Source organism: Mustelus asterias, chromosome 13, assembly GCF_964213995.1.
Source record: "Mustelus asterias chromosome 13, sMusAst1.hap1.1, whole genome shotgun sequence".
Taxonomy (NCBI): Eukaryota; Metazoa; Chordata; class Chondrichthyes; order Carcharhiniformes; family Triakidae; genus Mustelus; species Mustelus asterias.
In genome coordinates, this window is record NC_135813.1 from 5,676,130 (window position 1) to 5,700,330 (window position 24,201).

General features: G+C 48.9%; 1 protein-coding gene across 1 annotated transcript in view; it reads right to left on the reverse strand.

Moving 5' to 3' along the window:
• Positions 1-24,201, reverse strand: part of col27a1b (collagen, type XXVII, alpha 1b) — a 610,967-nt gene that overhangs the window by 84,813 nt on the left and 501,953 nt on the right. Inside the window, exons 44-47 of the mRNA XM_078227545.1 lie at positions 23,242-23,295; positions 19,976-20,083; positions 18,459-18,512; positions 9,345-9,398 (exon numbers count right to left, since the gene is read on the reverse strand). Coding sequence (XP_078083671.1) covers positions 9,345-9,398; positions 18,459-18,512; positions 19,976-20,083; positions 23,242-23,295 — 270 coding nt within the window. The remainder of the gene's footprint in view (positions 1-9,344; positions 9,399-18,458; positions 18,513-19,975; positions 20,084-23,241; positions 23,296-24,201) is intronic.

Below are 24,201 nucleotides of genomic sequence, written 5' to 3' on the forward strand. Positions count from 1 at the left end.
ATCTGTATAGCGTGCAAGAAACAATACTTTTCACTGTATACATATGAGGATAATAAATCAAATCAAATTTCACAAATTTCGCACAAATAGAATCATAGAATCTTCAGTGCAGGAGGAGGGTGTTTGCCCATCGAGCCTTCACTGACAACAATCCCACCCAGGTCCTGTGCTATCCCCGTAACCCCACATATTTACCCTCCTAATCCCCCTGACATTAAGGGGCAATTTATCGTGGCCAATCAACCTAACCCGCACATCTCTGGACTGTGGGAGGAAACCGGAGCACCCGGAGGAAACCCACGCAGACACGGGGAGAACGTGCAGACTCCACACAGACGGAGACCCGAGGCCGGAATTGAAGCCGGGTACCTGGCGCTGTGAGGCAGCAATGATGACCACTGTGCCACCGTGCCGCCCCAACTGTGCCACTGTGCCGCGAGATTCTCCGGCCGTGTGATTCCCGCTGGCGGGAGGTGGCGTGTTGTTTGCTAGCGGTGGGATTCTCTGGTCCCGCCGCCGCCACTGGGAATTCCCATTGACGCCACTCCGCACTGGCAGGAAACCCGTGGAGGGGGGTGGGGGCTGCACTGCCGGTGGAACCGGAGAATCCCGCCAGTGTGAACGGCCGGAGAATTCCGGCCATAATATTTAAATGGAAGCAACAGGCTAAAATGTTCCAGGAGAATGCCAGTCACATCACGATAAAAACTTCAGAAACTGCGAGTGATCTGAATAAGAGATAACATTATTGAGAACTGAGACAGGTGTGAGCTCGGTAAGGATGGTCAAGGTGAATTTGTTCAAGGTAGATTCTGCTTAATTGCAAAGAGATCACCGAACGGGCAGCCAAAGGGAATACAATAGATACTTTGGACTTTCAAAGAGTGTTTGTAAAGGTTCCATATAAGAAAACTGTGAAGATTAAAGCCAATGGTGTGAAAGATAAAATAGTGACATGGATAGAGATTGTCAGGGCCTGAGACATTTTATCCTAGGGGTGCAGACACTGCAATGGAGTACTGAAGGAGTGCTGCACACACTGCCTTTGCAGCATCACAGATTGGGGAGGACATTATTGCTGAATCCCCAAAGCCTATCCATCATCTACAAGGCACAAGTCTTGATGGAATGCTCCCCACTTGCCTGGATGGGTGCAGCTCCAACAACACTCAAGAAGCTCGACACCATCCAGGACAAGACAGCCCCGTTTGATTGGCACCCCATCCACCATCTTCAACGTCCACTCCCTCCACCACCGACGCACAGTGGCAGCCACTGGTGCCATCGACAAGATGCACTGCAGCAACTCAGCGAGGCTCCTCCAACAACATCTTCCAAACCTCCATTTCCTAGAAGGACAAAGGCAGCGGACACCTGCAAGATTCCCTCAAGCCACACACTATCCTGACTTGGAAATATATCAGTCGTTCTTTCACAGTCACTGAGTCAAAATCCTGGAACTCCCTCCCTAACAGCACTGTGGGTTTACCTACACCAGTCCAAAGATGTGCGGGTTAGGTTGATTGGCTATGCTAAAAATTGCCCTTAGTGTCCTGGGATGCGTAGGTTAGAGGGATTAGTGGGTAAATATGTAGGGATATGGGGGTAGGGCCTGGGTGGGATTGTGGTCGGTGCAGACTCGATGGGCCGAATGGCCTCTTTCTGTGCTGTAGGGTTTCTAAGATTTCTAAGATTTGTAGCGGGTTCAAGAAGGCAGCTCACCACCACCTCCTCATGGGTGATCAGGGATGGGCAATAAACAGCCACCAAAGCCCACAGCCCATGAATGAATAAAATTCAAAAGCAATTTGCAAGACTATGGGGGAAGGAATGGGGCTAATTGGATAGCCCATTCAAAGAGCTGGGATAGGCACAACGGGCTGAATGGCCTCCTTCTGTGCTGTATCATTCCGCGATCCTATTTAGCTTTCAAAATGAAAAGGCGACGACATGGGGCGGCACAGTGGCGCAGTGGTTGGCACAGCGCCAGGGACCCGGATTCGATTCCCAGCTTGGCTCACTGTCTGTGTGGAGTTTGCACATCCTCCCCATGTCTGCGTGGGTTTCCTCCGGGTGCTCTCGTTTCCTCCAAAGAAATGCAATTTAGGTGGATTGGCCATGATAAATTGCCCCTTAGTGTCAGGGGGATTAGCAGGGTAAATGCATGGGGTTATGGGGATAAGGCCTGGGTGGGATTGTGGTCGGTGCAGGCTCAATGGACCGAATGGCCTCCTTCTGCACTGCAGGGATTCTATGGTGCACAGTTTTGGTCCCCTTATTTGAGGAAAGATGCAGTGGCATTGGAGGCAGTTCAGAGGAGGTTCACTCGATTGATTCCAGAGATGAGGGGTTTGAAGAGAGATTGAACAGTTTAGGCCGATACTCTCTGTAATTGAGAAGAATGAGGGGAGATCAAATTGAGGTAACCAAGATGATAAAAGTTATGGATAAAGTAGACGTGGAGCGGATGCTTCCTCTTGTGGGACATTCTAGGATGAGAGGTCATAGTCTTAGGATAAGGGGTAGCAAATTTAAAACAGAGTTGAGGAGAAACTACTTCTCCCAGAGACTATAAGACCATAAGATATAGGCGCAGAATTAGGCCACTCGGCCCATCGAGTCTGCTCTGCCATTCAATCATGGCTGATTTTTTTCTCGTCCCCATTCTCCTGCCTTTTCCCCGTAACCCCTGATCCCCTTATTAATCAAGAACCTATCTATCTCTGTCTTAAAGACACTCAATGACCCGGCCTCCACAGCCTTCTGCGGCAAAGAGTTCCACAGATTCACCACTCTCTCTGGCTGAAGAAATTCCTCCTCATCTCTATTTTAAAGGATCGTCCCTTTAGCCTGAGGTTGTGTGTTTGATACAACTGAGTGGTTTACGAGGCCATTTCAGTGGGTATTTAGGAATTCGCTACCCCAAAGTGCAGTGGATGCTGGGACAGTGAGTAAATTTAAGGAGGAGTTAGACAGATTTTTAATTGGTAATGGGGTTGAAGGGTTGATGGGGAGAAGGCAGGAAAATGGGGACGAGGAGCATATCAGCCATGATCGAATGGCGGCGCAGACTCGATGGGCCGAATGGCTCCTGCACCTTACGAACTTTTGATTTCGATGACAAACGAGTCTCAGGATTTCACTGAGCAGACAGCTCCGGTCCTCGTGAGTCCGACCACCAGACATTGTGAAGAAATTTCTTTCCAAATCCTCCAGTGAAACGGGGTCTTTCTCCCTGCGTCCTGCGCAGACAGCAAGTTAATTTTGACTGTCAGGACTTGGCAGTTGTCCCACCTTCAGGGTTGTTTGGGAATCATGGGGGGGACCTCGGTTCCCCTGCAGGCAGAATCCCAGCTGTAGCGGAGTCTGGTTTTAATCGTGGATAATGCAGAGGTGAGTCAGCAGTGAACCGCAGGACTGAGTTCCTTTGCGTTAAGTCTGGAGAATTCATTCAGTTTCAAAGCTGGCGAATTCCAAACATCAGGGCAATTGGAAAACAGCAGTATTTATCCTTTGAGCTGGTTTAAGAGATAGATCTTCTCCATTTCCTTCCGATGAACTCTGTAACTTTCCCAAAAGAAGTACAATTGCTATATTTAGTAACTCACCCAGCTGGCTGCTCCCGTCTGCCCATTTCATTGCTGAATTGGATTAAAACCGTTCTGAATGTTCCTCGGAGCCAAAAACAAATCATTGCTTGGAAGTGCGATAATGGTTTTTTGCCATCTACTTCTGAAATATGACTCAGTTTCGCAGAATCACAGAATATTACAGCACAGAAGAGGCCCTTCGGCCCATCGAGTCTGCACCGACGCATGAAACGCCCTGACCTGCCCACCTAATCCCACTTGCCAGCGCTTGGCTCATAGCCTTGAATGTTACGGCGTGCCAAGTACTCATCCAGGTACTTTTTAAAGGATGTGAGGCATCCCGCCTCCACCACCCTCCCAGGCAGCGCATTCCAGACCCTCACCACCCTCTGAGTAAAATAGATTTTCCTCAAATCCCCTCCTAAACCTCCCACCCCTCACTTTCAACTTGTGTCCCCTCCTAACTGACCCTTCAACGAAGGGGAACAGCTGCTCCCTATCCACCCTGTCCATGTCCCTCATAATCTTGAACACCTCGATCAGGTCGCCCCTCAGTCTTCTCTGCTCCAATGAAAACAGCCCAAGCCTACCCAACATCTCTTCATAGCTTAAAGGGTGCAGAGGAGATTTACTAGGATGTTGCCTGGTATGGTGGGAAGGTCATATGAGGAAAGGCTGAGGGACTCGAGGTTGTTTTCGTTAGAGAGAAGAAGGTTAAGAGGTGACTTAATAGAGGCATACAAGATGATCAGAGGATTAGACAGGGTGGATAGTGAGAGCCTTTTTCCTCGGATGGTGATAGCTAGCCCGAGGGGACATAGCTTTAAATTGAGGGGTGATAGATATAGGACAGATGTCAGAGGTAGGTTCTTTAATCAGAGAGTAGTAAGGGCGTGGAATGCCCTGCCTGCAGCAGTAGTGGACTCGCCAACATTAAGGGCATTTAAATGGTCATTGGATAAACATATGGATGATATTGGAATAGTGTAGGTTAGATGGGCTTCAGATTGGTTTCACTGGTCGGCACAACATCGAGGGCCGAAGGGCCTGTACTGCGCTGTAATGTTCTATGTTCTATGTAAATGTTCCATCCCAGGCAGCATCCTGGTGAATCTTCTCTGCACTCCCTCCAGTGTGTTCACATCCTTCCTATAATGTGGTGACCAGAACTGCACACAGTATTCCAGCTGTGGCCAGTTTCCTCCCAGGGAAATGAACAAGGCCACCTTGTGGGACCCTGGAATGGCTGCACTTTGGCGCACTTGTTCTCCAGGCTGAGATTGGCCTGTCTAAACTTTTTGCTTTCGCTAAAACTTTCAAAGGGGTTTCGCACAGCTAAGGGCAAAAAGGATGCTGAGTGGGGCTGTACACATCAGAGCAAGGAAGGCAGAAGGAGATGTTAAAACCACAGCTGATGGAACAAGGAGTGGGGGGGACAACAGCGTTAAGATTCTAGGTGAAAAGAGGGGGGGATGTGAGTCAGAGTCATAAAGTCATAAAGGTTTACAGCATGGAAACAGGCCCTTCGGCCCAACTTGTCCATGCCGCCCTTTTTTTAAACCACTAAGCTAGTCCCAATTGCCCCCATTTGGCCCATATCCCTCTATACCCATCTTACCAATGTAACAGTCTAAATGCTTTTTAAAAGACAAAATTGTACCCGCCTCCACTACTACCTCTGGCAGCTTGTTCCAGACACTCACCACCCTCTGTGTGAAAAAATTGCCCCTTTGGACCCTTTTGTATCTCTCCCCTCTCACCCTAAACCTATTCCCTCTAGTTTTAGACTCCCCTACCTTCGGGAAAAGATGTTGACTATCTAGCTGATCTGTGCCCCTCATTATTTTATAGACCTCTATAAGATCACCCCTAAGCCTTGTGGGAGAATCTAGAACTAGGAGGTCACTGTTTAAAAGTAAGGGGTCGCTCATTAAGACGGTGATAAGGAGAAATGTTTACTCTCTGAGGGGAGTGAGTCTCTGGAACTCTCTTCCTCAAAAGGCAGTGGTAGCAGAATCTTTGAATAATTTTAAGGCAGATTCTTGAGTGACGAGTGGGTGAAAGGTTATTGGGGGCGGGCGGGAATGTGGGCTGGTTGGATCAGCCATGGTCTTACTGAATGGCGGAGCAGGCACAAGAGGCTGAATGGCCTACTCCTGTTCCTAATTCGTATGTTCACATGTAATCCCGCAGCCAAAGTCCCAAAGCCAGATTATATGCTATTCATCACATTGCTGTTGTGGGATCTTGCTGTGCATTTCCTTCGTGGCACAGCCACAGAGCGGAAAGACACAGCTGGGATCTTCTGGCCATTCATGCCAGCGGGATCTTCCAGTACCGCCGACGGCGCACTCCCCAGCCCGGGTTTCACAGAAACGAGGGGTGTATTAAATGGGGAACATCCATTGACAAAGGCCAGACCAGAAGGTCCCACTGCCAGCCAATGGCAGGTGCATCTGGGTTGCATGGGAAATCCGCCCACGGGCTCGATCCCCACACTGACACTGATGCCGCCACTATAGTTAAAAAAGCCCACCAACGCCTCTACTTTCTCAGAAGACTAAGGAAATTTGGCATGTCAGCTATGACTCTCACCAACTTTTACAGATGCACCATAGAAAGCATTCTTTCCGGATGTATCACAGCTTGGTATGACTCCTGCTCTGCCCAAGACCGCAAGAAACTACAAACAGTTGTGAATGTAGTCCAATCCATCACCCAAACCAGCCTCCCATCCATTGACTCTGTCTACACTTCCCACTGCCTCGGAAAAGCAGCCAGTGTTATCAAGAATCCTACGCACCCCGGACATTCTCTCTTCCACCTTCTTCAGTCAAGAAAAAGATACAAAAGTCTGAGGTCACGTACCAACCGACTCAAGAATAGCTTCTTCCCTGCTGCTGTCAGACTTTTGAATGGACCTACCTTGCATTAAGTTGATCTTTCTCTACACCCTAGCTATGAATGTAACACGACATTCTGCCCTCTCTCCTTTCCTTCTCTATGAATGGTATGCTTTGTCTGTATAGCGCACAAGAAACAATACTTTTCACTGTATGTTAATACAGTGCAGCCCCGTTGTAACGCGATGGTTGGGGTCCATAAAATGTTATCGCCAATGTTATCAGGGTCGCGCTAAATCGGGGTCGCGCAAAATCACTAAACCGGAAAGAGCAAAAAAAGGGTCCATCGCGTCATCGCCGATTTCGCGCTAAATCGGGACACGTAAAATCGGGTTCCACTGTACATATGACAATAATAAATCAAATCACAGTGCTGAGTTCTCAATATGAAATATTAGAGAATGAAGATGAAGCAATGATCTGGGATCGGGGATGGGGAAACATGTCCACTGGGCTGTTGCAGACGCGGGATCATTCTGCTCCCAACTTGCCTGTCCAATCTCTCAATTACAAGACGTGCCTGGCTTAGGGAGGATGTATGAGGGGTGGGCTGGGGGTGGGGGGGTAGAAAGATTTGCCGTGGAGGGTGAAACTTTGACTCAATTTTTCACTAATCCAACTCAGCGATAGCACGATGGCACAGTGGTTAGCACTGCTGCCTCACAGCGCCAGGGACCCGGGTTCAATTCCCGGTTTGTGTCACTGTCTGTGTAGAGTTTGCACGTTCTCCCCGTGTCTGCGTGGGTTTCCTCCGGGTGCTCTGGTTTCCTCCCACAGTCTGAAAGACGTGCTGGTTAGGGTGCATTGGCCGTGCTAAATTCTCCCTCAGTGTACCCGAACAGGCGCCGGATTGTGGCGACTAGGGGATTTTCACAGTAACTTCATTGCAGTGTTAATGCAAGCCCACTTGTGACACTGATAAATCACTTTCTTTTCATAGGGTGGGATTTTCCAGTCATGCTGACCCCAAAACTGGCAAATCCCACCCAGGGCAATGGACCTTTGCATGGTTCCCCCCCCTCCCCCCACCCACCCGCCCACTACGATTCCCATGGTGGATGGAAGGGGAATATTCCCCCCATTGACTTCCAAGGCTCCTGAACAATTTCAGAGAGATGGTACAGACGCAGTGGGCCGAAAGGCATCCTTCTTGTGCTGTAACTGTCCTATGATTCGAATCACTTTTACATGTCAGGTCTGGCCAGTCCAATTGAAAATGCTGCTTTCTGGAGGCCAAAATGGAGAGTGCAAATCGCTAAAAAACAAATTGAGGGCACGATCTTACCGATCGTTCACGCCACGGTCCCGCTGCTGCGAGGTCGGAGAACAGGGTGGCCAGCCAAATCCCCGTTCATTGCGGCAGGATGGGAAAATCCCACCGGCATGAACAGAGGTGAGATTCCAGCCTGAAGTTCTCAATGAATGGTAAAGTGAAGTTTATTTATTAGTGTCACAAGTAGGTTTACATTAACACTGCAATGAAGTTATTGGTCGCCACACTCTGGCACCTGTTCGGGTACACCGAGGGAGAATTTAGCACGGCCAATGCACCCTAACCAGCACGTCTTTCGGACTGTGGGAGGAAACCGGAGCACCCGGAGGAAACCCACGCAGACACGGGGAGAAGGTGCAGACTCCACACAGACAGTGACCCAATCCAAGAATTGAACCCGGATCCCTGGGGCTGTGAGGCAGCAGAGCTAACCACTGCAGTATTAACTGTACTGTTCCACCATGCCATCTGCACATGGGCAGATGTTGGCCTCCACCAGATAAGAACACATTCCAGACACACTGGGCGGCATTTTCCCGACCCGCCGGCCACGGGAATCGTCACGGGCAGGACACAGACCGTGAGAAGGTCCGTTGACCTCGGGTGGGATTTTCCGGTTTTGGGGTGAGCTTGGCCGGAAAATCCCGCCCTCCGTGCCACAAGAGCAGAATCATCTCCCTCCACAGGCAACCAAACATCGACACCAATGAAGTCTAAATAAAAATTCATGAAATGTTTCCCTATCACCCTTCCCCTGGAGGGAGATGGAAGGGAATTGCGATGCCTTGGAGACTGAGAGGCCTCGAGAAGCCTGTGGACAATGTTTGAATGATGAGTTACCATCCACTGAACAAAAAAAACATTTTGTCTTTTCATTCACTGCTGTTCGCAATGCAGAAACTCATTTCCAGATGTGTGTAGCTGCAGACGAACTGGCCAATCACAGAATAGAATCATAGAATCCCTACAGTGCAGAAGGAGGCCATTCGGCCCATTTTGTCTGCACCGAGCACGATCCCACCCAGGCCCTATCTCCGTAACCCCATGCATTTACCCGAGCTAGACACGCTGACACTAAGGGGCAATTTAGCGTGGCCAATCCACTTAACCCGCACATCTTTGGACAGTGGGATGAAACCGGAGCACCCGGAGGAAACCAACGCAGCCACGGGGAGAACGTGCAAGCTCCACATAGACAGTGACCCGAGCTGGGAATCGAACCAGGGTCCCTGGCGCTGTGAGGCAGCAGTGCTAACCCACTGTGCCACCGTGCCGTCCCAACGCGTGCAGGACGAGGTTGTTGGCGGAGTGAGCAGAGGGCTGGTTGAATGATCTAAGTGGGTACACGGAAAGTGAGTGCAGTTCAGAGCTCCGGGCATGTGTCGCCGAGATGCACACAGGTCACTTAACGCAAACGGAGTTGTATAAACTGAATCGAATTGGATGAGAATTGCGGGGCTGGGTGTACAATTCATCCTTTAGCTTAGATTTCCCTCGCTCCCAAAAACACAATGTAACTCTGTACAGCTTTCACCGCAGAGTCAATACAAGCCAGTTTGTAAGATGAGGCAATTTTACCTTTTCACCTTTTGGGCCGGGTGGTCCTTTCGGTCCTGGTGGTCCTTTATGTCCCTGTGAAATACATAAAATGACTTTTAGATGGTGCCAGATAACCAGGTTAAAGTGAAGGGATTCAGGCACTTATTAACACGCGCCATTATCAGCACAAACAGAGAAGGCTGCAAGGTGCTTCTTATTAATCTGTAACAAGGTGGGTGCAATCTCCGTCTGACAATGAGGTCTTTCTATTGTAACTGTGTCACTCTAATGAACCCGGCTGATTACGGGTGGCAGGGTGGCACAGTGGGTTAGCACTGCTGCCTCACAGCACCAGAGACCCAGGTTCGATTCCTGGCTTGGGTCACTGTCTGTGTGGAGTTTGCACATTCTCCCCGTGTCTGTGTGGGTTTCCTCCGGGTGCTCTGGTTTCATCCCACAGTCCAAAGATGTGCAGGTTAGGTTCCTTGGCCATGCTAAATTGCCCCTTATTGTCCCAAGATGTGTGGATTAGGTGCATTGGCCATGCTAAATTGCCCCTTGATGTCCAAAGATGTGGAGAGTAGGTGGATACCCCTCATAGTCTTATACACCTCAATCATGTCCCCCCTCAGCCTTCTCTGCTCGAAAGAAAACAATCCAATCCAAGCCAGTCTCTCCTTATAGCTCCAATGCTCCATCCCAGGCAACATCCTGGTGAATCTCCTCTGCACCCCCTCTAGTGCTATCACATCCTTCCTATAGTGAGGTCTGGACCTCTCCTTGTTATATAACCAGATACTCCAGCCTCCTCCACTTAGCAATCAGCCAGTCACTACCATCAAGTCAGATTCCACCCCATCACTAACATCTTAGCAGATGAAAGCTGATTAATGGGATTTTTTAAAAAGTCATTTGTGGGACATGGGTGTCGCTGGCTGGGCCAGCATTTATTGCCCATCCCTAGTTGCCTTTGTCCAGATGGCAGTTGAGAGTCAACCACATTGTTGTAGGTCTGGAATCACATGTAGGCCAGACCAGGTAAGGGCGGCAGATTTCCTTCCCTAATGGACATTAGTGAACCAGATGGGTTTTTCCGACAATCGACAATGGTTTCAGGGTCACCAGTAGATTCTTAATTCCAGATATTTTGGGGTCCCCAAGTGCAGGAAGCAATAAAGAGTTCAGTGATTTCTATAACCATGTGTGCGAAGAATCTAATCGATCTGAGGGGGCTATGGGTTGTCTCAATTTGGGGCGGCACGGTAGCACAGTGGTTAGCACTGCTGCTTCACAGCTCCAGGGTCCTGGGTTCGATTCCCAGCTCGGGTCACTGTCTGTGTGGAGTTTGCACATTCTCCTCGTGTCTGCGTGGGTTTCCTCCGGGTGCTCCGGTTTCCTCCCACAGTCCAAAGATGTGCGGGTTAGGTTGATTGGCCAGGTTAAAAATTGCCCCATAGAATCATAGAAACCCTACAGTGCAGAAGGAGGCCATTCGGCCCATCGAGTCTGCTCCGACCACAATCCCACCCAGGCCCTACCTGCTAATCCCTTTTTTTTTTTTACCCGCTAATCCCTCTAACCTACGCATCCCAGGACTCTAAGGGGCAATTTTTAACCTGGCCAATCAACCTAACCCGCACATCTTTGGACTGTGGGAGGAAACCGGAGCACCCGGAGGAAACCCACGCAGACACGAGGAGAATGTGCAAACTCCACACAGACAGTGACCCGAGCCGGGAATCGAACCCGGGACCCTGGAGCTGTGAAGCAGCAGTGCTAACCACTGTGCTACCGTGCCGCCCAGAGTCCTGGGATGCGTAGGTTAGAGGGATTAGCGGGTAAATATGTGGGGGTAGGGCCTGGGTGGGATTGTGGTCGGTGCAGACTCGATGGGCCGAATGGCCTCCTTCTGCACTGTAGGGTTTCTATGGGGAATTCGCTACCCCGAAGTACAGTGGATGCTGGGACTGTGAGTAAATTTAAGGAGGAATTAGACAGATTTTTAATTGGTAATGGGTTGAAGGGTTACGGGGAGAAGGCAGGAAAATGGGGATGAGGAGCTTAATCAGCCATGATCGAATGGCGGAGCAGACTCGATGGGCCGAATGGCCTAATTCTGCTTCTATATCTTATGAAATTATGGATTGGGATACCCCGATTCAGGTTGCGATAAGCCTGAGGGAACGCCGGTCTCCGTGAAACCTGCTACATTACCTCAGAGGCTCAGGAGGAAATTCTCAAGTTTTCTTCCCACATGACATTTCCATAATCTGTTCTTGCCTCTTGCAAGAGGTTGGGTTTTTCCGGGAGGGTAGGGTGGAATGTGATTGGTGCCAGAAGTTGACCTGAACAGGTGGGCCCATCCATTCACTTGGTCAAATTTCTTACGCTCGCAACTATTTAAATGTTTGGATAGAAAAACCTTATTGTTCTGTGTATTGGCTGAAAATGGAAATGATTTGTTTGAAGGGTTGCCGTCTAAAATTGAAGCACCAAGTATTATCCACCAGGGGGCTCTTTGGGAACACTCAAATTATTTGAAGATTTAAAATAAGTCAAAGTCCTTGGCTTTAGAGTCAGAGTCAGAAGAGTCTCTACTCAGAAGGAGGCCATTCGGCCCATTGAGTCCATGCTGGCTTTCTGCAGAGCAATCCATTCAGCGCCAACCAGGTAGTGTCAGCCTAAACACCTCTAAACAAAAGTAGGGAGGCGATGGCCTGGTGGTATTATCGCTAGATTATTCATCCAGAAACTCAGCTAATGTTCTGGGGGACCCGGGTTCGAATCCCGCCACGGCAGGAATTTGGATTCAATAAAAGAATCTGGAATTGCGAATCTACTGATGACCATGAAACCATTGTCGATTGTCGGATAAATCTCATCTGGGTCACTAATGTCCTTTAGGGAAGGAAATCTGCCATCCTTACCTGGTCTGGCCTACATGTGACTCCAGAGCCACAGCAATGTAGTTGACTCTCAACTGCCCTCCAAGGGCAACTAGGGATGGGCAATAAATGCTGGCCCAGCCAGCGACGCCCATGTCCCATGAATGATTGTAAAAAATGTAAAAGCTATGGTATATTGAGCCGGAGTTCTGTGCTAGGACCTGACTGTCCACTGGCTGACATTGTTTGCCAACCCAATGCCAGGCGGCACTGCCACGGGTGGGCCCAATTGTGGAGGGGGTCCTGTTATGTGAAGTGGGTAAGGTGAGGGAGAAGGAGGGGCCTAGGCAGTGGTGGCTGGGCTTTGCTTTGAAAGGGGGAGTGCCGGCCATGCCACAACAATTGTTATTGGTTGTTGGGGGGGGAAGGGGTGGGTGGAGCCCCAATAATTGTGCCATGGGACAGGGAGATCCCCCTGATACCCTCATGGTGGGGGGAGTTTCACCTCAGTTCCAATATCTGCGGAGACGGCCTTGCTGGCTCTAACTGGCCCCAACCCAACAGACTGACAGTGTAAACCATGCCCCCAGATTTCCTTTGTCAGATCTGGTCTGAAAACCCTGGCAGTGCTTCTGGAGGGATCCACGCCAGTTTTCAGTCAGAGCCGGACACTCCATAGAACCATAGAATTCCCTACAGCGCAGAAAGAGGCCACTCGGCCTATCGAGTCTGCACCGACTCTCTCTGACCCAGGCCCTCTCTGTCACCCTATCCCCATATCCGCACACATTTTCCATGGATAATCCACCTAACCTTGGGTGACTGTGTGGAGTTTGCACGTTCTCCCCGTGTCTGCATGGGTTTCCTCTCACACTCCAAAGATGTGCCCCTTAGCATCCAAAAATGTGTTCGGGGCTCTAGTAGGGTAAATACGTGGGGATAGGGCTTGGGTGGAACGTAGTCGATGCAGACCCGATGGGCTGAATGGCCTCCTTCCACACTGTAGGGATTCTATGATCTAAACCTTAATTAACAGGCGAAGGATATTTGAAATCAAGAGCTAATTCTCATTTTAAATAGTCAATACAAGCCTTATGGGGAGGTGGGTGGCCTAGTGGTATTATCGCTAGACCGGGTAAGTACGGCAGATTTCCTTCCCTAAAGGACATTAGTGAACCAGATGGGTTTTTCCGACAATGGTTTCATGGTCATCAGTAGATTCATAATTCCAGATTTTTTTTATTGAATTCAAATTCCACCATCTGCCGTGGCGGGGTTCGAACCCGGGTCCCCAGAACATTAGCTGAGTTTCTGGATTAATAGTCTAATGATGATACCGCTAGGCCATCGCCTCCCCCTGGCAGAGCTATGTTCCTCACCCATTAAGATGCTCCTCAAAATCTACCTCTTTGACAAAGCTTTTGGTCTTATTGAACTTGTTGGCTTAGTGTCATATTTTGTTTCATCACCTTGGGGCGTGAACGGTGCCATATAAATAGAATCCTTACAGTGCAGAAGGAGGCCATTCAGCCCATTGGGTCCGCACCAACAACAATCCCACCTAGGCCCTATTCCATAACACCACACATTTACCCCGCTAATCGCTCTGACCTACGCATCCCGGGACACTGAGGGGCAATTTAGCATGGCCAATCCACCTAACCCGCACATCTTTGGAGTGTGGGAGGAAACCGGAGCACCCGGAGGAAACTCATGCAGACATGGGGCGAAGGTACAGACTCCACACAGACAATGATGACCCAAGCCGGAAATTGAACCCACTTCCCTGGCGCTGTGAGGCAGCAGTGCTAACCACTGTGCCACCGTGTCGCCTTATAGTATAGAAGTTTGTTGTTGTATGCAATACATCTCACAAGGGAGAGAGTAGTATCTAAAGGAATAGTGGGGCTTTGTTTTGCTACTTTGAGTGTTTCTCGTGCTCTGTGTTCCTCCTCCTCTTCCCCGAAGGTACAGATTGGCGCTGGGATCTTTTTGGACAGGTCGCAGTGGATAATTTAAGTTATTTCAGAACATGCCAGAGGGAGCCAGAGACAATTAATTTTTCCCTTAAAACGAAGAGTGGATAAAGATCCGGAGAAGTGGGATTAATCCTGGATTGCTTCAGCGAGGATTCAATGCAGACGCAATCAGTGAAAAGGCCGTTCCTGGACTGCAAACCTCAACGGTTCACCTGCTGGGTTACCGAGAGATGTCAGACAACAAGCCTTTAAATCTTCAGCATTGCGGGAAGTCACAGTGCATGGTACAGAGTGCTGACTGGACAAAATACTCATTTTGGTTTCCCAGTGTTGTTCCGAGGCACAGTTTACAGAATCATAGAAGCCCCACAGTGCAGAAGGAGGCCATTTGGCCCATCGAGGTTGTAATGACTTCAATCAGGCCATTGAGGTTGGCCTATTGGAATATTGTCACATGTATTGGGATACAGTGTTAAGTATTGTTTCTTGCGTGCTCTCCAGACATAGCATACTGTTCATAGAGGAGAGAAGGAAAGGAAAGGGTGCAGAATACAGTGTTACAGTTATAGCTAAGGTGTATGTAATGGCTTCAATCAGGCCATAGAGGTTGGCCTCTTGGCATATGAACTCCCTGATTAAGGAGTCAATTGATGGGCCAATCAGGGAGTTTTTTCCTTGTATTTAACCGGGAGTGTCAGTTCCTCTGGCACCCCCGGAGATAGACTGCTGACTGCGAGCACTCTGTGTACCGCTGTTGGAATTGTAAATAAAGGGATCTTATTACAGAGCCTACGCCCACAACAATCCCACGCAGGCCCTATCCCCGTAGCCCCATGTATTTACCCTGACACTAAGGGGCAATTTAGCATGGCCAGGCCACCTATACCAGCACGTCTTTCGGACTGTGGGAGGAAACCGGAGCACCCGGAGGAAACCCACGCAGACACGGGGAGAACGTGCACACAGACAGTAACCCGAGGCCGGGAATCGAACCCGTGTCCCTGGCGCTGTGAGGCGGCAGTGCTAACCGCTGTGCCGCCGTGCCGTGGCTATGTTAAAAATATGGGAAAATTGGATTTGTCGGAAATATGAAAATAAAAACAGAAGAAGCTGGAAATGCTTCGCAGATCAGACAGAATCTGTGGCAAATCATTGCCTGCCTTTTGGTACTGCTCTGGAAATTGGAGTTATGTATTCAAAACCCCACCACAGCAAGTTGCAAAATCAAATGAAAGAAAGTGTAGGAAGGGTTCCAGGTTTGAGGGACTTTAGTTACATTATAAAAGTTGCTGGAAAATTCACCAGCTTCTTCAGGGTTTGGGCTTGAAATATTAACCTTGTTTCTCTCACCGCAGAGGCTGCCAGACCTGCTGAGTTTACCCAGCATTTTCGCTTTATATTTCAGGTTTCCTGCATCTGCAGCATTTTCTGTTTACTTTAGTTACGCAGACAGGGCGGAGTCATAGATATCGTAGAATCCCTACAGTGCAGGAGGAGGCCATTCGGCCCATCGAGTCTGCACTGATTCACACTGAGCCCGAGCCCAGGCCCACCCCCCTGTCCTATCCTCGTAACCCCACATATTTACCCCCGCTAACCTACACATCTTGAGACACTAAGGGATAATTTTCAAAGTTTAGGTTTATTTATTAGTGTCACAGGTAGGCTTACATTAACACTGCAATGAAGTTACTGTGAAAATCCCCCAGTCTCCACACTTCAGTGCCTGTTCAGGTACACTGAGGGAGAATTTAGCACAGACAATGTACCTAACCAGTACGTCTTTTGGACTGTGGGAGGAAACCAGAGCACCCGGAGGAAACCCACGCAGACACGGGGAGAACATAATACAAAGAGCCTGGTTCTGGCCCACACCAGCTCCCAGAATGGCCGACTCTTTATACTCTGAGTTGGAGCAGGAAGTTACCCAGTTGTTAAGTAATTATTATCCTGGTCGCGCGCAATAAATGCGGCCACTCCAGCATCACCCACACCCCAAAAACAAATGTTTTAAAATGGCGACACAACTGCAGTCTTCTTACATAGAAACATCGCAAATAGGAGCAGGAGGAGGCCATTCGGCCCTTCGAGCCTGTTCCCGCCATTCATCACGATCATGGCTGATCATCCAACTCAATAGTCTTATCCTACCTTCCCCCCATATCCTTTGATCCCCTTCACCCCAAGTGCGAAATCTAACTGCTTCTTGAAAACCATTCATTGTTTTGGCATCAACTTCTCTCTGTGTGGCGAATTCCACAAGTTTATCACTCTTTGGGTGAAGAAATTTCTCCTCATCTCTGTCCTAAATGGTCTACCCTGTATCCTCAGACTGTAACCCCTGGTTCCGGACTCCCCCACCATTGGGAACATCCTTCCTGCATTTACCTTGCCTAGTCCTGTTAGACTTCTATAGCTTTCTATGAGATCCCCTTACATTCCTCTAAGCTCCAGCGAATACATTCCTAAGCAACTCAATCTCTCCTCATACGTCAGTCCTGCCATTCTTGGAATCAGCCTGGTAAACCTTCTCTGCACTCCCTCTATAGCAAGAACATCCTTCCTCAGATAAGGAGACCAGAACTGAGCACAATATTCCAGATGTGGCCTCAATCAAGGCCTTGTATAGTTGCAGCAAGATATCCCTGCTCATCTACTCAAATCCTCTCGCTATGAAGGCCACAGTTAAGTCAGATCTATGAGCAGGTTACAGACTAAGATGCATTAACGGCAGCAACTTGACAAGGAATAGGAGCTTGGGTAGGCCATTCAGCCCCTCAAGCCTGCTCCACCATTCAATTCAATCATGGCTGATCCGACTGTGGCCTCAACTCCACTTTTCTGTTTGCCCCCAAAATAACCCCTGACTCCCTTGTCAATCAAAAATCTAAATCAACCTTGAATATATTCAAAGGCCCAACCGCCACAACTCTCTGTGGAAAAGAATTCCACAGGCTAAGGTGTAATAACTCTTCCGAGGCAGAAGTCCCAAAATCCCTTTCTTTACAATCTCTAACAGCGGCACACAGAGTGCTCGCAGTCAGCAGTCTATCTCCAGGGGTGCCAGAGGAACTGACGCTCTCGGTTAAATACAAGGCAAAGACTCCCTGATTGGCCCATCAATTGACTCCTTAATCAGGGAGTTCATATTCCAATAGGCCAACCTCTATGGCCTGATTGAAGTCATTACATAAGGATCCTCTGACAGACAAAATAATGCTTCACTTAAGTCAAACTGAGTGACTTTGGCTGGGGGTATTGAGTTTAAAAATTGGCAAGTCATGTTGCAGCTTTATAGAACCTTAGTTGTGACGTACTTGGAATATAGTGTTCAATTCTGGTCGCCACACTACCAGAAAGATGTGGGGGCTTTGGAGAGGGTACAGAAAAGATTTACCAGGCTTTTGCCTGGTATGGAGGGCATTAGCTATGAGGAGAGGTTGGAGAAACTTGGTTTGTTCTCACTGGAGTGACGGAGGTTGAGGGGCAACCTGATAGAAGTCTACAAGATTATGAGGGGCATGGACAGAGTGGATAGTCAGAAGCTTTTTCCCAGGGTGGAAGAGTCAATTACTCGGGGGCACAGGTTTAAGGTGCGAAGGGCAAGGTTTAAAGGAGATGTACGAGGCAGGTTTTTTGACACAGAGGGTGGCGGGTGCCTGGAACTCGTTGCCGGGGGAGATAGTGGAAAGGATATGGTAGTGACTTTTAAGGGGCGTATTGACAAATACATGAATAGGATGGAAATAGAGGGATATGGCCCCTGGAAGGGTAGGGGGTTTTAATTAAGTTGGGCAGCATGGTCGGTGCAGGCTTGGAGGGCTGAAAGGCCTGTTCCTGTGCTGTAATTTTCTTTGTTCTATTTCAGAGGACAGTTGAGAGTCAACCACATTGCTGTGGCTCTGGAGTCACATGTAGGCCAGACCAGGTAAGGCCGGCAGATTTCCTTCCCTAATGGACATTAGTGAACCAGATGGGTTTTCCCAACAATCCACAATGGTTTCATGGTCATTATTATGGGAGTAGTGCTTCATTCCACCATGGTGGGATTTAAACTCATACCTCTGCAGAATTGGTTGAGGCCTCTGAATAACTGGTCTATTACACTTACCACCATGCTACCTTCTCAAGGGCAATTAGGGCTGGGTAATAAATGGTGGCCTTGCCAGATCCCAAGAACAAATAGCAAAAGAAAAACCAGTGCAAAGCCACGTTACATTGTCAGATGTGTGTTGTCACCTGCTGCACTGAGGAATAAAGCAGAGTCTGTGACAGTAAAGTGTCCTTACCTCATACCCTGCGATTCCTGTTTCACCCTGAAGTCCCATGCGACCAGGAGCACCCTATCAAAGAGGGGAAGGAAGGCAAGCCAATCAGACAGCGAAATCAGGGCAAGCAGGCAGAGATACCGTCATGTCCTCGTAACATTTGAAATCATCTTAAATAAGTTAAATATATTTATCAGCTCACTTTTTGCAGGATCAGGACCTACAGTATCTGAATGTGCAAAGTTCAACGGAATGTCTAACCACAGATGTCATAGAATCCCTACAGTGCAGAAGGAGACCATTTGGCCCATCGAGTCTGCACTGACTCGCCGACAGAGTATCTCACTCAGGCCCACCCCTCGCCCTACGTAGTTACCCTGCTAATCACCCTAACCTAATCTTGGGACACTAAGGGACAATTTAGCACGGCCAATCCACCTAACCAACCTGGTCTTTCGGGCTGTGGGAGGAAACCGGAGCACCCGGAGGAAACCCACGCAGACACGGAGAGAATGTGCAAATTCCACACAGACAGTGACCCGAGGCCGGAATTGAACCCGGGTCCCTGGCGCTGTGAGGCAGCCGTGCTAACCACTGTGCCACCGTGCTGCCCTTTATCGCCTTTATCTACTGTGCTGCATAAACTCCACATATTCAATGTGTGGACCATTTACTGCAACGTCCTGTTCAGTGTACACAGCTGCTGTGTGCAACTCTCTGCCCACTGCTCAATCTCCGCACACATTATTCTGTTCGGTGTACAAAGTCTCTGCGTGCTATTTCCTGTACAACATGCCCAACGTACAAATATACAAGGACATTGCACATTAACGCATTCTTATTTTCATTCAATATCCCATCGCTGAAAAAAAGAGACATCTTGTCGAAGCTTTTTGCCTTGCACTCATCAGGCCAATTCGGAAGAATACCAAATGTCAGAGGAAAACACCAAATTTTTACTGCGTGAGTGCTGATTGGTTGGCAAGTGAACTCTGATTGGTTATCTGTTAGTCACCATCAGTTGGTACATTTTCCTTGGCAACATCTCTACCAATCAGAGCCCGCCTGCCAACCAATCAGCACTCTCTTCTCATAGTATAAATGTCTTGTTTTCCCTTACATTTTGTATTCTTGTGAATTGTCCAAGCTATAAACTTTCGACAAAATGCCTCTTTTTTAAGCAATACTTAAGTATTGCACTACCAAATGAACATTAATATCCCATCCTTAGATGTTTGTATCGTGTCATAGGCAGGCATTATGTGTGCAGTTGGGTCTATACACCATAGCTTTTGAGTAAATGTGCATTATTCAGACTTCCTTTACGAATGGAAAATCGATTTTTAAATAACATAATCCTGGTTATAACGTATCCATTGTGAGGCAACCAAATGGAACCACAGAGAAAAGGATTACTGTGTTGAACTGCGGGAAGACAGGTGGTGACTGTCAGTTCTTTCACGAGTTAAGGAATAATCCTTTTCTAGGCGACAATGGGTTTAACTCAGCGAAAGATGCTGTCATTGCGAAGTGAGTACCATTGCTCCACGCGTTCCTCGAGATCCCTTGGGCCCCTGGGTTCCCTCGGGTCCTTGTTCTCCTGGAGGTCCAGTCTCTCCCAGATGTCCCAAGTGACCTTTGCTACCCTACAACACACAAGAGACAGGAAAACGTCAACAAGGATTTCCCTCACTGGCGAGCAAGCCCTGTGTGATTTCCAGCACATTGTGCGAGAGGGGTGGGGGTTAAGCAGGTACGGCAAATATAAGTTGCAAAGTAGCAGCACAGCGCGAGAAACAAGTGCCTTGAATTCATCAAATAACTTGACTCGAGGTGGTGTAGAGGCAGAAAGAAAAGAAAGAAAAGTGGGCGGCATGGTGGCACAGTGGTTAGCACTGCTGCCTCACAGTGCCAGGGACCCGGGTTTGATTCCAGGTGGCACAGTGGTTAGCACTGCGGCCTCACAGTGCCAGGGACCCGGGTTTGATTCCCGGTGGCACGGTGGTTAGCACTGCTGCCTCACAGTGCCAGGGACCCGGGTTTGATTCCCGGTGGCACAGTGGTTAGCACTGCTGCCTCACAGTGCCAGGGACCCGGGTTTGATTCCCGGTGGCACAGTGGTTAGCACTGCTGCCTCACAGCGCCAGGGACCCGGGTTCAATTCCCGGCTTGGGTCACTCTCTGTGTGGAGTTTGCACGTTCTCCCCGTGTCTGTGTGGGTTTCCTCCGGGTGCTCCGGTTTCCTCCCACACTCCAAAGACGTGCTGGTTAGATGCATTGGCCATGCTAAATTCTCCCCCAGTGTAACCGAACAGGCGCCAAAGTGTGGCGACTAGGGGATTTTCACAGTAGCTTCATTTCAGTGCAAATGTAAGACTTATTTATGACTCATAAATAAACGTTACTTTATCTGGGCTTGTTTGACCCGAGCAGCAGTCATTCCAAGAGTGGACGTTGGGTCTTGGGCATGCGAGGGGTCTGAGAGAGCCTCTGGCTACCCTTGCAGATCGCCAAGCATTCCTTCAGCAAGAGACGCCTCCCCTCTGTACAGCATTGCCTTTGGCCACAGAAAATATGGTATTCGTTCATATATAAAAACACAATTCCCCGCCAGCGCACACAGCTGATCCAATCCATCTCTCCAGTTTGCAGCTTTCATTTTTAATGAGGTGGGAATAAATAGTTTGTGCAGAAAATCCCATCCACAAAAAATAAAATCACTTGTTGTGGCGTCGGGGGGGAGGCGTTGGGGGAAGAATGCGTCCAGGGACTGAATAGTTTTATAGTTTGTCGATGGATCTTGTCCAAAGTCACGGAGGAAATTACATATCCTTGTAAGTTTCACATTATTTTGACGTGAGATCTGAGCATGTTACAGATTTCCAAGGCTACTCCAGGGAATAATCTTTGCGATGCTTTCGCATTAGCAGGTTGTGAGTCTATTTGATGCTTCGTTAGATTTAACACTTGGATGTTTGGACTACCAATGTAGAAGGCTGAATGAGGAAGCGCGTTCCTAATTCTGAGAGAATGGTGGATGAAAACAAAGGATGGCGCGGTGGCACAGTGGTTAGCATTGCTGCCTCACAGCGCCAGGGATCCGGGTTCGATTCCGGCCTTGGGTCACTGTCTGTGTGGAGTTTGCACGTTCTCCCCGTGTCTGCGTGGGTTTCCTCCGGGTGCTCCGGTTTCCTCCCACAGTCCAAAGCTAATAGATCATAGAATCCTACAGTGCAGAAGGAGGCCATTCGGTTCATCAAGTCTACACCAACCACAATCCCACCCAGGCCCTATCCCCACAACACCATGCATTTGCCCCAGCCAGTCTCCCTGACACTACGGGGCAATTTAGCATGGCCAATCCACCTAACCCGCACATCTTTGGACTCTGAGAGGAAACTGGAGCACCCGGAGGAAACCCACGCAGACACGGGGAGAATGTGCAAACTCCATACGGACAGTGAACCAAATCACTGGGTCCCTGGCGCGGTGAGGCAGCAGTGCTAACCACTGTGCCACCATGCGGGCTAGGTTGATTGGCCATGATAAATTGCCCCTTAGTGTCAGGGAGATTAGCGGGGTAAATACATGGGGTTATGGGGGTGGGGCCTGGGTGGGATTGTTGTCAGTGCAGGCTCGATGGGCCGAATGGCCTCCTTTTGCACTGTAGGGATTCTACAAAATTCCAGAAGGGGTGGGATTCTCCCCCAACCCCGCTGCGGTGAATGAAGATTTATCTAAGTGCCAAATTTTGCCTTCTCGCTGGCAGCTTTAGCGGGGTGCACAACACCGGTGAATTCCAGCCAAGAGCACAGAGAGGTTGATAAACTGTTTTATCTTTTGCAAATGGATAGATAGATCCGGAGGTCGGAGCTGACAAATACTGTATGCACTCGTGTGAAAGTCGATCCCATGTATAAGCTGACCCCACGATTTTGGCCTGCAAGAAAACCATAATTTCCCACATCCCCACATCCAAGTCAACCTCCCCCTCCCATTTTCCCGGGATTGAAGCCCAAAAAATTTCAGAAGCAAAGTGTGATCCAGAAGAAATTAATGACGCGGTTTCATTCTATTCATAAATACTAATAGAACCATAGAAAATTACAGCTCAGAAACAGGCCTTTTGGCCCTTCTTGGCTGTGCCGAACCATTTTATGCCTAGTCCCACTGACCTGCACTTGGACCATATCCCTCCACACCCCTCTCATCCATGAACCCGTCCAAGTTTTTCTTAAATGTTAAAAGTGACCCCGCATTTACCACTTTATCCGGCAGCTCATTCCACACTCCCACCACTCTCTGCGTGAAGAAGCCCCCCCTAATGATAATGAATGTTGGTAAGTAAGCGGGTAAACAGTAGGTAATTGCGATGAAGGTAGGCCTTAAAGGTAGGGATATGTTCGGCACAACTTGTGGGGCCGAAGGGCCTGTTTTGTGCTGTAGTTTTCTATGTTTCTATGTTTCTATGAATCCTTTAGTGTCACAGGGTTTTATTTCATTCCATTCAGACTGTCTCTTTAAGTCGGGCTCAGAGCACGATATCCCTTCGAAAACATTGTGGAAAGGACAGTAAAACTCCTCGGGCGGGATTTTACAGCCTTGCTTGGGCGGGATCATAAAATCCCGCCCGAGGCCAACGGAGATTCCCGTTCAGTGAGCCCGGGGCGGGCCAGGCGGTCAAATTCTGGCCCATGGCTTCTGGCCTAAAGAGTTTGGTCTCAGAAATGTGACTTTCGCAGGACTATATACGGTAGATGTATCTCTTTTCGATTTATTAAAAAGGAATGCAAGCACGACTAACCTTTCTGCCAGGTTTTCCTCTCTCTCCAGCCTTTCCTGGTTTTCCTTCAGGACCCTGGGTGGGAAATAATGACAGTGATGAAGGAGGACACTGTGCACAGCTTGTATCGTAATCACTGATCAATCCGACATTCTGCGGCTATGCTGGTCTGGGTCTCTGCCTTCTCTGGAACTCCGCTTGTCAACTGGGTTACAGGAGGAATATTTCACAAAGAGCCCCCGCCTCCCTCCCTCTCTCAACCATTCCTTGGCTTTAAGGTGCCTCGGTATTGTTAAAGTTTATTTATTAGTGTCACAAGTAGGCTTACATTAACACCGCAATGAAGTTACAGCGAAAATCCCCTAGTTACTGCACTCCGGCTGTTCGGGTACACTGAGGGAGGATTTAGTACGGCCAATGCACCCTAACCAGTACGTCTTTCGGACTGTGGGAGGAAACCGGAGCACCCGGAGGAAACCCACGCAGACACGGGGAGAATGTGCAGACTCCACGCAGACAGTGACCCAAGCCGGGAATTGAACCCGGGTCCCTGGCTCTGTGAGGCAGCAGTGCCAACCATTGTACAACCGCACAGCATCTGTGGAGAGGGAAACCGGGTCAACATTTCAAGTCCATATGACCCTTCTACAGGACGGTTTAACTATTCAAGCCTGTTCCACAGCTGATCTGCAACCTAACTCATGTTTGCTGAGAGATGATGGCAGCGAGAGGAAGGATGTCCTTGCTATAAAGGGAGTGGAGGAGAGGTTTACGAAGCTGGTTCCTGGGACGGCAGATCTGTCATATGAGAAGAGATGAAGTCGGTTAGGATTATATTCACTAGAGTTTAGAGGAGAGGGAGGGGATCTCATAGAAACTTATAAAATTCTAACAGGGTTGGACAGGATAGATTCAGAAAGAATGTTCCCGATGGTGGGGGAGTCCAGAACTAGGGGTCATAATTTGAGGATAAGGGGTAAA